The 17,797-nt window shown below is 42.4% G+C and overlaps 1 protein-coding gene across 2 annotated transcripts in view; it reads right to left on the minus strand.

The window, feature by feature from the left end:
- Positions 1 to 795: 795 nt before the first annotated feature.
- Positions 796 to 17,797, minus strand: part of NTPCR (nucleoside-triphosphatase, cancer-related) — a 28,176-nt gene continuing 11,174 nt past the window's right edge. The window contains exons 4-5 of one of the 2 annotated variants that reach the window (XM_054479382.2): positions 9,373 to 9,582; positions 796 to 1,419 (exon numbers count right to left, since the gene is read on the minus strand). In XM_054479382.2, the coding sequence (XP_054335357.1) occupies positions 1,351 to 1,419; positions 9,373 to 9,582 (279 nt within the window). In that variant the 3' untranslated portion in view covers positions 796 to 1,350. The remainder of the gene's footprint in view (positions 1,420 to 9,372; positions 9,583 to 17,797) is intronic. The other variant, XM_054479391.2, reaches the window with a different exon arrangement.

Below are 17,797 nucleotides of genomic sequence, written 5' to 3' on the forward strand. Positions count from 1 at the left end.
AATCTATTAGGCCTCCCTGTTGTGGTCCCTCCAAGGCTAGGCAAGTCCAGGTCAAGCTTCACAAAGTTACCTTGGAAGAAAAGCGCTGAGGAAAGAGACACCGATGGAGTAACCAGTCCTGTGCTGCGCACCATTTTGGTTTTGATGTGAGCCCCTCCCGCCCCATTCACTGTGCCCCAGTGCCCAGCCCCGGGCTCCTCACCCGCCACATGCCCGACTTGTCCACAGTTAGAGAGAAGGCACACTGCTGCTTATGCTAGTGGGTTTGTAGCCAATGCTAATATGTTTTAAAAAAATCCTGGAAATTCATAGATCTTCACCAAAAATGACCTAAAAACACTGAACTGTTTATCACTCCAGTACCATCTACCACTTGGAGGGAAGTTTTTATCCTCTATCAATTCTGGGGTTTCGGTGGTCTTTTCTACTTTCCTACTTTATTTTTATAGTACCCATGTTATGGGCTGAACTCCGCATTGCTACACCATTATTCCTGATAAGCCCAGCCCCTGGCACTAGGCACTCTCCACAGTTGTGTAGAGTGGTTGACAGTTTCCTTCTGTGGTGTGACATCACTCTCCTGAGATGACAGTCACTCCCTGCTTTTCTGGAAGGGAAACTAGGCATAGAAAGATTCAAAATTGCTCCCGAGTAAACTAAGGCTTTAGCAGTGCTCTTATGCAAACCCGTGGGCCTGAGCTCTTGTCATCTGGTCGGCTGAATATCAGATGCTATCAACACTTCTAAAGGTTGTCTATTCCTCCCACACAATGCCTCCTGTCTGTAACCATCAGATTTATTTTTATATTTATTAAGCAGTAAGCAAACAAACAGAGTTGGGGGAGATGACCTAAAATGGTTTTCTTTTGGAATAATATTTTTTTTTAAATCAAATAACTGTTATCACTTTAAGTTGCATGAGACTGAAGCTGCACCTGGAGAGGAATTTAATTTTCATGACATGCAAAACTGATTAGGCAGTGAACTCTTTCCTCCCCCTTCCCCTGAACACATTTATAAACTTCAACGGGGGTGAATTCCATCTAATACTCTGAAAACCATTTCTCGTCTCACAATTTACCCAAATCATGTGCATGACTGCAAGAGGAAATAAACAAGAAATCTTTAAGCATAAATAAGCCACAGTGGATTGTTAATCTTGTACAGACAATCCAGCATTAAGGCTAATTTGATCTTTTAAACATTTTATGGAAAACAGCTGTTGAGTTTTCTCTAGAAAAGCCCACAAGGTTCCATAACCCCATAGGCATACAGCCTCGACAGGTAGGGCTCCATCAGGCTCCTCTTGAACTGGGGACTCCTTCACGGGAGGCAGGAACGCACGAGTCTTCACTTCCTGCTGCTGTGCACACACGTCACGATATCTGGCAGAAGGTGGTTTCTGTTTTCCTTGGTGACCTGTGGGAAGAAGTGAGAGAACAGGCTTCAGAGCTCCTTTCCTCTTCTTCAATCTTGTGCTAGGTAACTCTCTAAAAGAAAAGCCTGGAAGGCTGGGAGAGGGTGAGGTATGTTTTGTTACCCAGGCAGGAGGCCCAGCTCTTCAGGAGCACTCAGAAACAGGACAGGTATCACCAAGTCTCAGCATCAGTTTCTGCCAAGTGACAGCTCAAAAAGTCAAAATGGGTTTGGAGCCCAGACAGATTTCAGCCAACCAGGGGGAGAGCTGTGAAGTGAGCCCGACGAGGCACACCGGGACGGATGATGGGCGTGCAAGTCCAGGCAGGACCCCTGAGCACGACCTGTCCTGAATGGAAGGAACTCAACTGTTGGAGTGAAGCGAGGAGGAGAGCCTGGGAGCCAGCGGGACCCAGGAGGGCAGCCAGCAGAGCAGCAGTGAAGCGCCCAGAATTCTGGGATGCTCAGTCATCTACTTGCCTCTCCACAAACATCAAGTGTTCATTTGAAAGATGGAGAAGTGGGAGAGCCAGAGACATGAGGGTGCCTCCGTACAGACTGTTACTCAGGCCTCCTGACTGCAGTGTGTTCTCCAACACTTACACCATTACAAAATCAAACAAAAGCAACAGAGTTCACCAGAGCTTTACCCGATGATCTGTTTATTTTTCTTTCACTACCACACCATCCCGAGTGCCCCAGGGTAAAGGAAGGGCCATCTCTGCTCCCATCATGGTGCCTTCCTACTTGGCCCATATAATATCCATCCACTCAACACACGCTGATGGGGTGGAAGGGCAAACAGGAGCCAGGCACAGAGATGCGAACAGAGAAGCACCACAGGTAAGGACCCTGACCTCATGGAGCTCGCAGACTAGGACAGGACAGGCATGAACAAGGACAATGAAGGAGTCTGGGGGGGCAGGCAGGAACAGGGGCATGTGTGGGGGTCAGGGGCAGGAAAGTCTTCCAGGGGTGCTTAAGCCTGGATGTAATTTCGACAGGTGAACCATGGAGAAGGGGCTGAGCCAAGGTTCCCAGTAAGAGCGGGGAGTGCATGTGGAAGCCTTCTGAGGTTCAGGGTGGTTGTATCTGAAGAGGGGGCCTGGCATACAGTAGGTGCCAATACATGTCCGAGGAGGAGATGCAGAGCGGACCTCGTCAATTCTGGTTCCTGGCACCTGCTCACTCTTCTTGGAAGAGTGCTCTGATTGTCTTTAGGAGACTGTACGGTCTAGGAAACTTGCCCCCAGCCAACAAGTGGGCAAGCCAGGCCCTGGCGACTTCTCTGAGATCTGTACCCCAAGAGGAGTGACTGAGATCTGCACCCCAAGAGGAGTGAGCTCACGCAGCAAGTGCCAGAAGCTGATCCCATTTCTACTGGCCCTGGCTGCGTCAATCCTGGGCAGCTCTGGCTCCACTTGAAATGAGGACAGTCAGCTTTTCCTTTGGCTTCATGGGACAGCTCCAAAGCCTATAAGGCTTTTTGATGCTGTTTTCACTTAAATTAGCCAGAGTCCATTCTTGTTGTTTGCAATCAAGGAATCCACCTGAGGTAGAAAGGAGGCAACAAAAGGTGGGCACCACGGGGGCCCTTTTCGTCCACTCTGAGTTCAGCAGTGATTGCAGTAGCTTCTGCCTCCAGCCAGGCTCTGTGAGAGTGGACTGTGATACACAGCTGGAGAATTTGCTCCGGTCTTCTATTACACAGTACGGTGACTACAGAGTAAATAACAAGGTAGTGTATATTTCAAGACAGCTAGAAGAGAAGATTTTGAATGTCATCACCACAAAAAATGATAATTTAAAGTTACAGATACGGAAATCACCCCGATTTGATCATTATACAATGTATATATGCACTGAAACATCACACTGTACCCCATAAATATGTACAATTATTATATCAATTACAAATTAAAAATTAATTTGAAAATTAATGAGCAGAATGCAAACACTCCAATATTAATATTTTGATACTCCCTTTGATTTCCCTAAGATTATTTCTGAAAATTATGCAGTAAGATGTTGATGTGAGACTCTCTGCAGTATTCACTTATGATATTCCCTGCATGAGGAAGGCACACTCCCAAATGCAAGAACAAGGATCACAGCATCTGCCAACCTCAGGAGTCTTTGCCTTATGTGAAATTCTAGTCTACTTTTTATTCAACAGCCAGAATTTTGGTTGCAGAAAGTCTTTCCTGAGAAGCTAATTAGAAAAGGGAGCTGGGAGCTGGGAACAGGAAAAGGAAATAAATAAGACTGCAGAAAGAAAAAAGTAATCCCAACCATTCTTTTTTTCTGCACTGGAGCCTTAAGAGAAAGAAAGGAAGCTGAGTGAACCTGAACCCTTGCACCTGCCCAGTGGCCGTAGGAGGGCCCTTGGTAAGAATTTATCCTGGGCACAGTGAAGATAAGACTGTGAGCACCATGGGGTCAGAGGCCACATCTCATTCATCCTGGGACCTCCAGATCCAATCCCTTGCTTATTAGGAATGTTGGGGGCCCGTCCCACAGTTTCAAGGAAATGCACGTGGTTTTGTTTTGCTTTCTTGCACATAGTTGTATACTAAGAGGCATTTCTTCCCCTGCCTGTTCCATCCATGTTTTCAGGTTTGGGGTTGTTTAAGTCAGAACATAAGCAGGACCCAGTATCTGGTAATGCATCTGTGCCCAGCAGATGAGTCAAGTACTGTCTCTCACAGTACCTAGGCCAACCAGATGAGAAGACAAACTTGTGATATCACCACCTCAACTTCTTATTTAAACAATCAAGAAGCGGGAAGGGGAGACTGAGCAGGGCATACAGACACTGATCATATTAAACAAGTTAGAAGGCAGTGAGGTAGCATGCAAGCAGCCTGGAAGATCAGATAATATCCACTCACTGCTGCCAAGAACATGTGCACCCCAAGGTCTAAACAAGAGGCTTAGTCATACTATGAAGCTGCCAGCTTAAAAAAGATCTAAAGTTGTTGATAACATTTTCAATGTTATGACATTAACTAGAAGGCAGCAAAATCAATCAATGACACACTCACTGGGATACAATGGGATAAAACTCAATGGGATACAATGGTAATAACCTCTTAGAGTTCTGAAAAACAAATTATTGAAGAACCCATAAGTCACCTGCTATGATTTGACTGTGTCCCCCAAAGTTCATGTGTTGGAAACTTAACCCCCATGCAAATAGAGGTGGGACCTTTAAGAGGTGATTAGGTCATGGGAGCAGCCCTCATGAATGGATTAATGCCATTATAGTGGGAGGGAGTGAGTTACGGCAGGACTGGGTTACTGATAAAACGATGTCTGGTTCTCCCTCTCTATTGTTCACTGCTAAAACTCCAGTGGATAGAACAGTACCTGACATACAGTGGGTGCTCAATATTTACCAAATAGATGAATAAAAATACTCTACTGCCAATTTCTTCTACTGATACCTTACTAGGTAATAGGAGGTGCTAAAGATTGTATCAGTGAGATTTTATTTTCCTACTCAGGTACTGTTCTTTGTTTTCTTTTTTCAGCTATTTTTTTTAATACCTCAGAGAATGTTATTGTTTTGCCTCAACTGTCAAACATAATTCTTGAAAACTCAACAGAGGAAGAAAAGCCCACTACACTCACTCAGAGTTTTACTCTTCCCATTGTTCTTTCTTCCTTCCTGATGTTCCAGGTGTCCTTTAACCATTTCCTTTCTGATAAGAGAACTTCCTTTGGCCATTCTTTTAGAGCAGTTCTATTATGACAAATTCTCTTAGTTTTCCTTCATCTGTGAATGTCTTATAGAATTATGAGTCAACAGTTGTTTCAACACTTGGAAAATGTTGTACCACCTCCTTCTGGCCTACATGGTTTCTCCTGAGAAATCTGCTGTCACTCATATTGTTTTTACCCTGTAGGTAAGGTGCTGCTTTCTTTTCACTGCTTTCAAGACTTTAATTTTCAGAAGTTTGACTATGGTATGTCTTGGCATGAATTTGAGTTTATCCTCTTGGGGTTCACTGAAAATGTAGGTGTATGTATTTTGCCAAATATGATAAAAATGCAGCCATTACTTCTTCAAACACTTTTTCAGCCCCACACTCCTCTCCTGGTACAATGACATGAATGTCAAGTCTTTTGTAATAGTCGCACAGGTCCCAGAAACTCTGTTCATTTTGTTCATTAGTTTTTCTTAAGTCTGCTCTTTGTCAGGTAATTTCTATTGTTCTACCTTCAAGTTTATTGATTCTTTCTCCTGTCACCTCTATTCTGCTGATAAGCCCATTCAGTGACTTTTTTATTTGGCTACTGTATTTTATAGTTCTAAAATTTTCATTTGATTCTTCTATCTTCTAGGTTTTTGCTTGAAACTTTCTAGTTCTTTGCTGAGACTATTTTTCATTTGTTTCATGTGTATCTGTAATTTTATGAAGCATTTTTATGTTGGCTGTTTTCAAATCCTTGCCCTATAATTCCACTATTTGAGTCACTTTGCTGTTGAGATTTGCTGATGGCCTTTTCTCACTCAGGTTTAGGTATTCCTGATTCTTGGCATGACAAATGATTTTCAGTTGTGTCTGTTGTGTTGTTCCTTAGGTCCTTAGGTTCCTACCCAGTCTGCCTTTTTCTCTTCACTTTTCAGGTCTTCTTATGCTTGCATTATAAATAACATCCAAGGTTTTTGGCTGCAATTAGCAGGAAAAATAAACACAAGTGTGTCTACTCTATCTTGTCTAAAACTGGAAGACTTCTCAGGTGTTTTCGGAAAGTACTGTGTTCGACCAACATCATGAAGAATAAGTCAAGATAATACTACTAATTTGTGTGGTATATTTCCCCCATATCATGAGCTCAGTCTCAACTTCACACTATGCATGTTCATTGGAAAGTACTCTGTTCACCCAACATTATGAAGAATAAGTCTAGATAATATTACTAATTTGTGTGGTATATTTCCCCCATATCATGAGCTCAGTCTCATCTTCACACTACGCATGTTCAGCTGGTAGCAAGCGGAGGCTGACTCTGACCTCTTTTCATAGCTCATTTTCTTCCCTGGAATGTTCTCCCTTCTTTTTCCCATTCCCTCCTTCAAGAGCCAACTCAAGAACCCCTTCCTTTGGACACCTCTCCCCACTACCACTGCTCACACAGATCTCTCCCTTCCCTGCCCCTAGATTTTGATTGCCCCATGGTCTGTTTTTCTTGAGGGCAGAGATCATGCCTTACATGTGCCTAAACCATGGACTAAGTATTGAATGTGAAGGGCACTCTCAAAAATGGATTCGGATACTTTATTGCATGTGAGCAACAGAAAGAACCCAAAAATATATCTAATCCAACACCTAAGTTTGCAGATAAAGAAAATGAGGTTCTTGGCCAGGCACAGTGGCTCATGCCTGTAATTCCAACACTTTGAGAGGCTGAGGCAGGCAGATTGTTTCAGCTCATCAATTCGAGATCAACCCCGGGCAACATGGTGAAACCCCATCTCTACAAAAAATGCACAGATGAGTCACGTGTGGTGGCACATGCCTGTAGTCCCAGCTTTTTGGGAGGCTGAGGTGGAGGATGGCTTCAGCCTAGGAGGCAGAGGATGCAGTGAGCCAAGAGCATGCCACTGCACTCCAGCATGGGTGACAGAGACTAACCTTGTCTCAGAAAAAAAGAAAATGAGGTTCTTGATTTATAAAACTGGAAAAGGCCAGGCACAGTGGCTCACACCTGTAATCCCAGCACAGATCACTCTGGGTAACACAGCAAGACTCTGTCCCTCCCCCTCAAAAAAATAAGTTAAATAAAAAATAAAAAAAAACTGAAACAGAAGGACCACACAAACCCCAAAGCAACAACAACAAAAAAACAGGGTATGTCAGCCCCTATCTCTTTACTTAATTAACTCAAAGCTAATTGTTTTATTTACAGATCATTAGAAGCAATGATTATCTTGCCTGGAGAGTAATTTTGAGTCTCAGAGAGAGGAAGAAATGTGGTATGATCCTAAGACACAAAGTTTGCTTCTGGCCATCACGGTCAGCTCCCTTCAGTCCTTCCTTAGGACTGTTGGATTAGATTAGTTTGCAGAGCTAGCCAATCCCTGGAGTCTAACACTAGCAATTTCCCGGTCTTCCAGCCTAGAAGCTACCTGACCTCAAAACTAATTTTCTTTCATGATCTTTCACTATTCATTGCCTCGATTTCCATGGAAACTCTATAATCACAACCAAAAATGTAAAATAAGAGAAGACGACATGAAACTCTGAAGAACCCCACAGACTTTTCAGGGCTCTCAAATGTCACCTCCTTGAAGAGACCTTCCCTGATCGCCCTTGCTACTGCTGCCCCCAACTACCACATTGCCTGGTTTCTTTATTTTTGCCTTTATCGGTATCTGAAATTGCGTAACTTGTCTGTTCACATTTTTGGTATTCAGCTCCTCCACTAGAATGTAAGCTCCATGAGAGCAGGGCCTTGGTCAGTCTCGTTCACCACAGTATCCCAAGACTTAGAATGACACCTAGCATACAGTAGGTGCTCAATCACTATTGACCAAATGAATGAATAAATAAATCAATAAAGAAGTGCACACATTTTTCCAAGTCTGGCTGTCTAACCCTAATGGCTGTTTACCACTACACTCCAGGATTCTTTGGTGGCAACATGTGGATACTCCAGGATTCTTTGGTGGCAACATGTGGATACTGCCAGTGGGCCAAGGTGACATTTTACTCATTGATTAAAATGATCATGAGGAAGGTGCTCACAGGTACTCACTCTCCACTCCCCCTGATAGGAGTGGCCCTGCCTGCCTGACTTGTTCACTGGGCACTTGCAGGGCCAGGGAGCTTTTAAACTGGGGGTGGGGAGTGAGGTGTGTGAGCAGAGCTCAGCCAAGAGCACGGCTACCACTGATTCAAAGAAACTAAGGGCAGGGGTGGGGGAGAGGCAATATCTGACTGAGAGGAAAACAGAGGGACAACAGGGAAAGAAAGGCAAGAATTTAGACAAAGTGCCAGCAATGCCATGAGTCCCTTACGACTGGCTCAGACGCTGCCACTGGTCAACAAGCCCTAGCCCCTCATCTCTCACATGTGGTCTACAGCAGTGCTTCTCAAAGTGCAGGGGACCTAAAAACCACATGAGAACTTGCCAAAACAGATCACGGGGCCATCCCCCAGAGTTTGACTCCTTGGACCAGGGCAAGGCCCACTCCCAGGTGATGCCCGTGCTGCCATCCTGCAAGCCTCACATTGAGTAGCAGACCCTACAGATGCACTGGTGAATGCAGCAGCCACATGAGGCCACAGAGGACCTCAGATGTGGCCAGTGTGACTGAGAATCTGAATGTTTAATTCAATTTAAATTTGATTATTTATGTGATTAAATAAATAATTCAATTTAAATATGATTAAATTTATTAAACATAAATAGCCAGATGTGGCTAGTTGCTAGTGTTCTGAGCAATGCAGAGAGTACATTTCCCTCACTACTGGGAAGTTCAACTGGATGGTGCTGCGATTCAGCACCTGGAAGCTGTGCCTCTAAACACATCCATAGCTGCTTCTCCCCACAAGCAGAAGTGGGTCAGCTTTAAAACAAAAAATATTTGCCTCTGTATCCCAACCTGGCGCCTTTCAATCTGAGAAGAGATAAGCTTAGAACAAGCACCTTAGCTCAGGCAATTCTGATGCCAGAGAGATCCTAGTGTCTGGTGAGGGAGATGGAAGAAAAAAGCGGCCAGAACAACTGGGACCGTCAGGAGGCTCCCCCATAAGCGAGTTTGTTTTTTCATCAAGTAGAGGTATAATTTAAGTTCTATACATTTCTAGAAAATTAGACTCACCTATATTTCAGCATGGAAGGGAAAAAATGTTAACTCAAAACCAAAGATATATTTTAGAGCCATCTGCTATTTTAGATCATCTGCTCCATTTCCACTGATTATGGAGGACTGGCTGTACTCACATTAAACACCTTCACATCCTTTCTGTTTCTGATTTCTTCTACAAGAGCCAGTGGCTTTCCTTTAGGAACTGGGATTGTGCCAAGGATTATAGTCCCTGGGGCAGACAGCGTCTGACGAACAGCTTGGATGAAAGGCTGACTGAAGAGCTCCATCTTCCCAATCTCATCGATGACGCACACTCTTTGCCCTGGGCCACTGCTGCAGTCGGCCTGAGAATGACAAAGACTTTTACTGAGACACCAGAGTCACATTAACCAAAGGGCCCATGGGCCCTACTCCCCAATCACTCACCAATGAGGTAAAAAAGACAGAAACCTTTTTACTGGATTTCGAAAAATGACAGCATCCCACAGACCACCCCGGTACTGTGCGGGAGGGGACTGCACAAGGGTGAGTCCCAGGAGCTGGGAATCATTGGGACTCTTGGAAGCTGGCAGCTATGCCTGTTACCAGTGGGATGTTCAAGGAAGTAATGGACATAAATTGGAATAAAGTCATGAGAAAGAGAATCTGAGATCTAAAGGATGCAATTGTACTTACTTTTCTTCCCCTTTAGCCAAGACTCGTTTCCTTTTAATTTTCACCTTTTTCCAGCAATGCTTACGGACCAGATCATGAAATACACAAGCATCTGCCTAGAGCGGTTATCTCCCCCACAGCACGTAGGGAATCTCATATGGCTCAAAATGGAAAAAAGAGGCCATTATTATCAACAGAGGCTCCCACGCTTGCTGTCTCATTTCTTTTAAGCCTGAGGTATTTGGGTGCCACTTATTTTCTGGTTGTATATAAATATAAAGCTTGATCTCTGTCTTGGATCCCCTCTCTCGAATCACTCACTCTGGGGGAAGAGAAGTGCTATGCTGTGAGGATACTCAGGCAGCTGACGGTGAGGTCCACGTGGTGAGGCACTGAGGCCTCATGGCAACAGCCAAGAGGAAATGAACCTGCCAACAACCACATGAGCAAGCTTAGAGGCAGGGCCCTCCCAGTCAAGCCTCAGATGACCACAGCCCCAGCCAACAGCTTGACTGCAACCTCAGAACCCGAGCTAAGCTGTACCTGGATTCCTGATCCTCAGATACTGTGTACAATAATGTGTTTGTTGTTTTAAGCTGCTAAATTTTGAGATAACTTGTTCCATAGCAACATATAACTAACACACACGTCCTCTATAGAAAGTCTTCCTAGAGAAGGCTGACAGGACTTTGGTTGATTCTTCCCTGGGAGGGACACAACAGAACATGTAATAAACACTTCAATGAATGGTGAATGACAAACACACCTTATATATGTTTGTATACATGATTATTTTGAAAACTGTATGTAAAGCTGATTTACAAAGTATTCTTCACTACAGTTCTGATTCCTTAAATGATGACAGCAATATAGTCCTAGAGGGCATGTCTGAGTTAAGCTAGATTTTGTTCAAATTCCAAAAGCCAAAGCAGCGTATGGTACAGTGTGGCTGGTGGCAGGGATCAGTGGCAACCAGGGGCAGCCAGTGACAGACGGAGCTGCGGGCCCAGATCCTAAAGGACCTCGATGGCACACACAGAGGTGGGAGTCTTCCCCCACAGCCGAAAGAGTCTAGTTCAGGGAGGATCACAAGTTGTGCTAGAAAGACTGCTGGCTGTGGAGTCAGAAACACATGTTAGACCCCTTTTGGAATAGATAAGATAGAGGGTGTCTAAACCCCAGTTGTGATTGCATGGAAGCAGTACAGCAGTGTTTTCCAGACTTTTAAGTAAGCAGTACTTTATTTTCCTACTGCATATTGTACACTTATGAAATATTTTTCCTCTCATTTTATCAACTAAAAGATCAAGAAGGAGTCCACTGTAATCACCCAAGAGAGGTCTGAACAATCTCCACACTTCCGTGTTTCTGACACGCTTCATTTTTGCCTCTCTATTAAGTTTATCTGTACACACACCTGGTCTCCCCACTTAGGGCAGGTACATGGTTGTCCTCATCTGCATCCTTCCTGGGAAACTCACCGATGTCCCAGAGCTGAGAAGTGGGGAGCTGAAGGAGCAATGTCACCCTCCACTGGGGGGGTCGGGGAGAAGGGCAGGGCATCTATGAAGTAAGTCACTACTTATTCCAAGTTTTTCCTCCAAAATGAAAGCCATATTTGGGAGAAATAAAATAGCTACCAACCACCTGTCTATGATAATAAAAACAGACAACAGTACAAGAAGGTTTCTGTTTTCCTGGGAGCATGCCACTCCAACTGACCCGACTGTTCCAAAATGCTGTGGACATTTTGCTGCCCCCAGAGACGATGAGTAATTGTGGATGCCATTCCTCTGGAGGCTGTCATCTAAAAGCCAAAATAAAACTTTTTCTGGCACCTCAAAATGACAGTTTTGGAAGGTGCCAAATCAGACAAGAAGCGATATGAAAGAATGTGTGTACACATGCACATGTATTTATTTGACTATATACATGAGGATAGTAAAATGCACGTGGCCATGTGTAAATACACACGTACAGGGAGAAAGTGTGTGGCTCTTCAACAACCAGCCTTCCTGCAATCCTCTAGAACATTCACCAGTGAAAGCTCGTCGACATTTATTTAAGTTTCAGCGCAAAAGAATTTGGACACACATGTATACATTACTTTCTACCAATTGGAAATCCTCATTTTAAAACCTTAGCTTACATAAAATCCTCAATCTGTCCAGAATTGGGGAATTTTATAATCCAGGAACTTCAGGAATCTCAAAAATAAATCTATGATTTTTAATTAAAAATGCAAGTTATTCATATTCAGTTGAGAGAAAGATGTCAGCTGCTGAGCCACTCTGAAGCATGTAGACACTCAGCTTGCTTTTCTAAATAGTACAAGATCATACACTCAAGGTCTTAAAAAAAGAACCACTATAACGTGTAACGGTTTTATTTCTATATAAATTCAAGCAACTTTAGAGGGAAACAAAGAAATAAGTAAGTAAACAAACATTCACCCCCTTTACATTGTTCTAAATTGATAGAGACGCAGACTTAGAACAATAGGGGCCCAGGTTTGAAGATGATCAGGAACCCCTCCCCAACCCCCGGTGTGGGGAGAGTCCTAACAAGCTCCCAGAGAAACTCCACCTGCAGCTGCTGGAGTAAGGAGTGTGTAAAAACTGTAGGTGGCTCTCAGCCACGTGGTCAGAATCACGATGTACACACCATCTGGGGTGTACACACCAACTGAGGAGCACCCTTTCCTCCCCTCACAGCCTCTCCTTAGAGGACAACACAGGCAGCATTGCTTCCTAGTGCCACACCTCAGTCCTATGTAACACACTAGCCTTCCTGGTCACACCCCTCACAGGCTTCCACTTCAGCTGATTATAAATGTTCATCCATGAAGCACACTTTTAGTTTCCCTGTTCCGGGAGAGAAGATATTTCCTTAGATAGAGTCCTAAAATTGACCAGCCAGGGATAAGAGAAGCTATGAATAATTTTATAACTTTGGTTACACTCAGCTAGTTTGCTTTCCAGAAAGATCAGAACAACAAATATCTTCATACCAGTTATATCAGAGACCTGAAAATAGTGTGATTTTTTTGGGGTCCTTTGTTTATTTTTATATGTACTTTTAAAAATACAAAGAACATATAAATATAAAATAATTTCATTTAACCAAAATATCAAACTGAGAGCAAGCTAATCCAAGTGGTCTTTGCCTTATTCTGAATTATTTGCATAATAAATATTTCTAGTGGTATTAATGTTAATTTTAGGAGAACTGTTTGGATTGTTTCATTTTAATATCAGACACACAGACTAGCTCCTGAGCTTACCCATCTGGGACAGCAAGTATTGAAAGTCATGAAAGTGGATCAGGAGTGTCTATCAGAAGTTAGGCAGCAAAACTATAGCCCTTCCCCCAAACAGCAGCAAGTTCTAGGGAGGCAGAAAGGCAAATGGTGGTAACAGCAGCCATCTCTGAGCCAGCCCACAATTCCTCACCCACTGAAGTTATTAGCTAAAAATGCAGGGCTCTGGTCATATTTTATGTGTTTATTCCAAGCCTTCAAGTTTCATAATCCCTTTGCTGTCTGGTGGCATATGGACTGTGAGTCTCCAGGGCATAGCCAGGACAAGGTGTCTAGACTGCCCGACGGCGCCTGGTAGCCCCGCCCTTCCCAAGTCAGGCATGCTCTGGGCAGAAGCTGCTCCCCCGGATATGCCAGAGATCCTCGCCCCGGCACACAGACAGACTAGCTCTGAGGCTCTTCCTGGATGTCCTAAATGGCCTCTCGGGACTCACAGGGGCTCACCCACATGGTCACCTGACTGAAGAGTGCTTGAATGGTAGCCATGGGGTTTTCCAAGCTATCTTGGGACTGAAACAACACCTACTGGCTGACAGTCAGTCCAGAGAGATGGAGAGCCCAGTACTCCTTGTCCTCCTCATTCTCTGAGCACTTGGGACTGGCCTGCACATTTGGGCTCCTGGGACTCCATGACAGATTACTGTCCCACTCTGGACCCCAGCTCCCCGGCAAACCAAACCAAATTGTGATGGGAGGCTCCTCTCAAGGTACTGCCATCCATCACCTCAATTAACTCCTCAAGAAAACAATCACAGCTATTGCTCTGCTGAGCACCTCCTAGGAGCCAGGGGCCAAGGCACTTTACAAGCATTACATTCGGTCCTCCCAGCAACTTCACATAGCAGGTAACAGCATCTGTTTCACAGATGACGAAAGGAAATTAAGCATTAAGGTATTTACTCAAAACTCACTGAGAGCACAGCGACAGAGCTGGAGTCAAACCAGAGATCACCTGACTTCAAAGCTCTCTTCCACACCCTGTGTGCAATACGCCTCACACTTTGATTCTGAAATAAAGAATAGCATTCTAGGAAACTGACCTAACCATGAAGAAACTGCTTTCCTCTCCAATAAGAAAGAACAGCACTCTGGTGTTTAGGGATCTACAGAGGCATAGGCACAAAACCTCAATTTATTTGGAGTAATCATATTGCTCTAAATTACTCAAAAAGAACACATATTTTGGGTCTGAGAATAACATCACCAAAATCATTTCATCAAGTATGGATAGTGAATGGCCCACTGCAGTAGGCAGATATGATAAAATAAAAGGACTTCTCTCCTCTACCAGGAGCACACCCCCGAGCAGACGGTGAAAGAGTTATGACCAGGTATCCTGATATGTCCACCTTCCTGCCAGTGTTTACAAAAACCAAATAAAAAAAAATTTCACTTGCTTAGTAAAAATTGTCATCAATATTTAAGCTTTTGGTAAATGTTTAGTATCTCTGATACCTGATACCCTTTTCATTAGAAACTGCCTGAGGAGAAAGAACTGATTGTTTTTGCTATAATAAAATGGTGATGGCTTTTCTAATGGGGAGGTAACCGGATACAAACAGAGAGAAGTACAGCTTAGAGTGGAAAAAAGCTTAGCCATTATGGCTTTTTTTTTTAGTTCAGCTTCAATGTATAGTAATCTTATGTTTGTTAATTACTGCTCACCTTGCTAGAGAAAGTATTTCAAAAGAGAGTAGTTAAATCTGCTTGCCAATTAAGGCCTCAAGAGAAAATTATTTTTATCTTAAGATGATCTAATAAAGCTTAGATAAAATTAGAATTGGCTAGGGGAAATCTGATGAGGAGGATGCGCATGGTCTCACACTATCTCCCCACTCACTGCTCATTAGTGTCAAAGAAAAAAATAGTAACTATACAGTGGAGAAATAGGACTATTCCTTGATCAGGTAATCAAAATTTATATCACTAAACATCACACACCTCCAGATGAGATACTCGAGAAGGATGCATCATCACTTATGACTTATGGAGTATTCCAGCTGAATTTGGTCATGAGGAAACATCAGAAAAACTCCAAAAGAGGAATGTTCTTTTAAATTGGAACTATATTCTTTACAAATGTCAATGTCCTGGAAGACAAAGAATGACTGTGCAAATGTTCCAAATTAACGGAGGCCATGGAGATGTGACAACTAAGTGTAACATCTGGAGGAAAAGAAATGTTACAAAAAATATTAAGTCAACTGATGAAACTAGAACACTAACGATAGATTAAAGTATTTTTTTCAATGTAAGATTGACAGAGGTTGATAACTGTATTGATTATGTAAAAGCATATCATTATTTTTAGGAAAAATATACTGAACATTTAGGAGTAAAGTACCTTGATGACTGCAATGTATTCTCAAATAGTCACCCCCTTCCAGCTTATATATTTATACACACACACAAACACACACACACTCACACACAGAGAGAGAGAGAGAGAGAGAACAAGCAAACAAGGCAAATGATAAACACAGGTGACTCTGGATAATGAGAGTATACAGGTGTTCTTGCACTATAATGCTTATAACTTTCTCTAAGAGTAAAATTTTATCCAAATGAAGTTAAAAAAATTATCAAAAAAAGAAAACACACACATATGTACTTTCTCAGTACCAGATTCAAGAAAACAACCAACTCACCCTGTATGAACTTCCTCCTAATGGAGTGTGGTTTTAGACTGATATGCACGGGAGGCGAGACAGAAGGAAATGCTGGAAATGGGACAAAGTGAGCGAGGAAAAGGAAAAACGGCAACAGTTTACACAAACTCAACCCCAGTCCAGCCTAAGGGACGTGTGACTTAAGGAGCATGCAACGTTTCTGTGTTTCTTGAGAGTGGACTACAAGAAGAAAGACATGGAAGTGTCATAACCCAGGGCAAAAGCCTGCTTAGCATCTAAATCCACAGAATCTCACCAACAATCAGAAATAATAAAGTCTCAGTCTCTGCTCAATAGAAATTATGAAGATTTGCCATGACAAATCTTGCAAAATGAACTGCAGAGTCAACCTCATGCTGAATTTTCACTTCATTTTCTTATGCTGATTCACTGCAGGAATGTCCTTACTGACAGTTTAAAAACTGATTTTCTGTTTGCACCAGATAGCTTTTAATTTCCCTGGCTGATCCTGCATTACGTACTTGTAATACATGAGGCAGAGAAGCAGAAGCTGAGAGAGAACAAAGAATCAAATGCCACATTTGCTAACAGCAATGACGGAAATTCTAGCAATGCTGAGGAGCTTGTCAATCTTTCAAGAATGGATCCTGACTAGAACTTGGTTTTTCTGCATTCTTTCTAAATCCAAGTGTCCTGAAACACTAAGGAACACTTCCAGGTCAAGAGTCTAAAAAAACAAAAACAAAATACTTTTCCCTAGACGGGAGTCCTCTCACCTTCAAAGGAAGTTTCTAAGATTTTCCAAAGCAGAGCCTATTTCAGAATCAAAAGTAGATCCTGCTCGCAAAAACAAATATACTTTAAAGCCTTATTTTAATCAAAACAGGAAAATACAAGGTTCAAACTATGTTGGTTTTCCCTGGGTGTTCTGATTTTAGCTTACTCTCCCTTTCACAGATCTTTGTAAACAATGACACTGTTCACCTGGAAAACAGGGCTTTGAGTAGATGTCCTTTGTTCTTTAAAACATTATAATCTATTGTCTCCATTTTGTGTGAGTAGGAGATATGTTGAAAATCAATAAAATGTTACATCTTACATTGCATCAAATTTTAATAAAGCATTCAGGGTAGCTGTCAAAAAGGCCATTATGAAAAAGGCCAGCATTATCTTATCAGCCTTGATCATTAGGAAACAGAAAAAACAATCCTAATTCCAGTAGCACCAGAAAATAGGAGAGCCCTATGAATAACCTCACCAATAAAAATTTTAAAGAAATAAATGGAGAAAGAGAAACATGTTTTGGGCTGTGGAGAATTAAGATTATCTGAAAAATTAAGACACCCTTTATGTCAAAATAGCTATAGTCCCGATCACTCTATATAAGACATTTTTTTTTTAATAGATAGGAAAGTCTTGATTCTATAGTTCGCTCCAGCTCTACCACTTACACAATCAGTGTGTCCCTGGGCAAGTAACTTTCCACTCTATGCCTCAGTTTCCTCACCTGTAAAATAAGAATATAGTGATAGTGTTCTGAGGATTAAATGAGTTCATGCCTGGCATGTAGTTTGCACTCAATAATGGTTTACTACTACTAGCGCCACCATTACTACAGTTTCTGAACAAGGCCATTTTTTGAAGAAGAAAAATAAAAACGATTACCATGGTAATTAAAATACTATGGTACTGATGCAAGGATCAAACAGATCAATGGAAGAGAACAGATAACTGAAACACTACACATACAAGCACACATAGTTTTAATATAATTAATTAAGCATAAAAAACTAATTAGAAATGGGTTATTTAACAAACAGTTTTAGTAAACTGGCTAAATATCTGGAAGAAAATCAGTTGAGAATCTCATAGCATATTACACTCAAGATAAATCCAAATGGATTGAAAACATAAATGTTTAAAAAAAGCACGCAGAAAAATATATAGGTAAAATTT

This window comes from Pongo pygmaeus, chromosome 1 (genome assembly GCF_028885625.2).
Source record: "Pongo pygmaeus isolate AG05252 chromosome 1, NHGRI_mPonPyg2-v2.0_pri, whole genome shotgun sequence".
In the NCBI taxonomy this organism is placed as follows: Eukaryota; Metazoa; Chordata; class Mammalia; order Primates; family Hominidae; genus Pongo; species Pongo pygmaeus.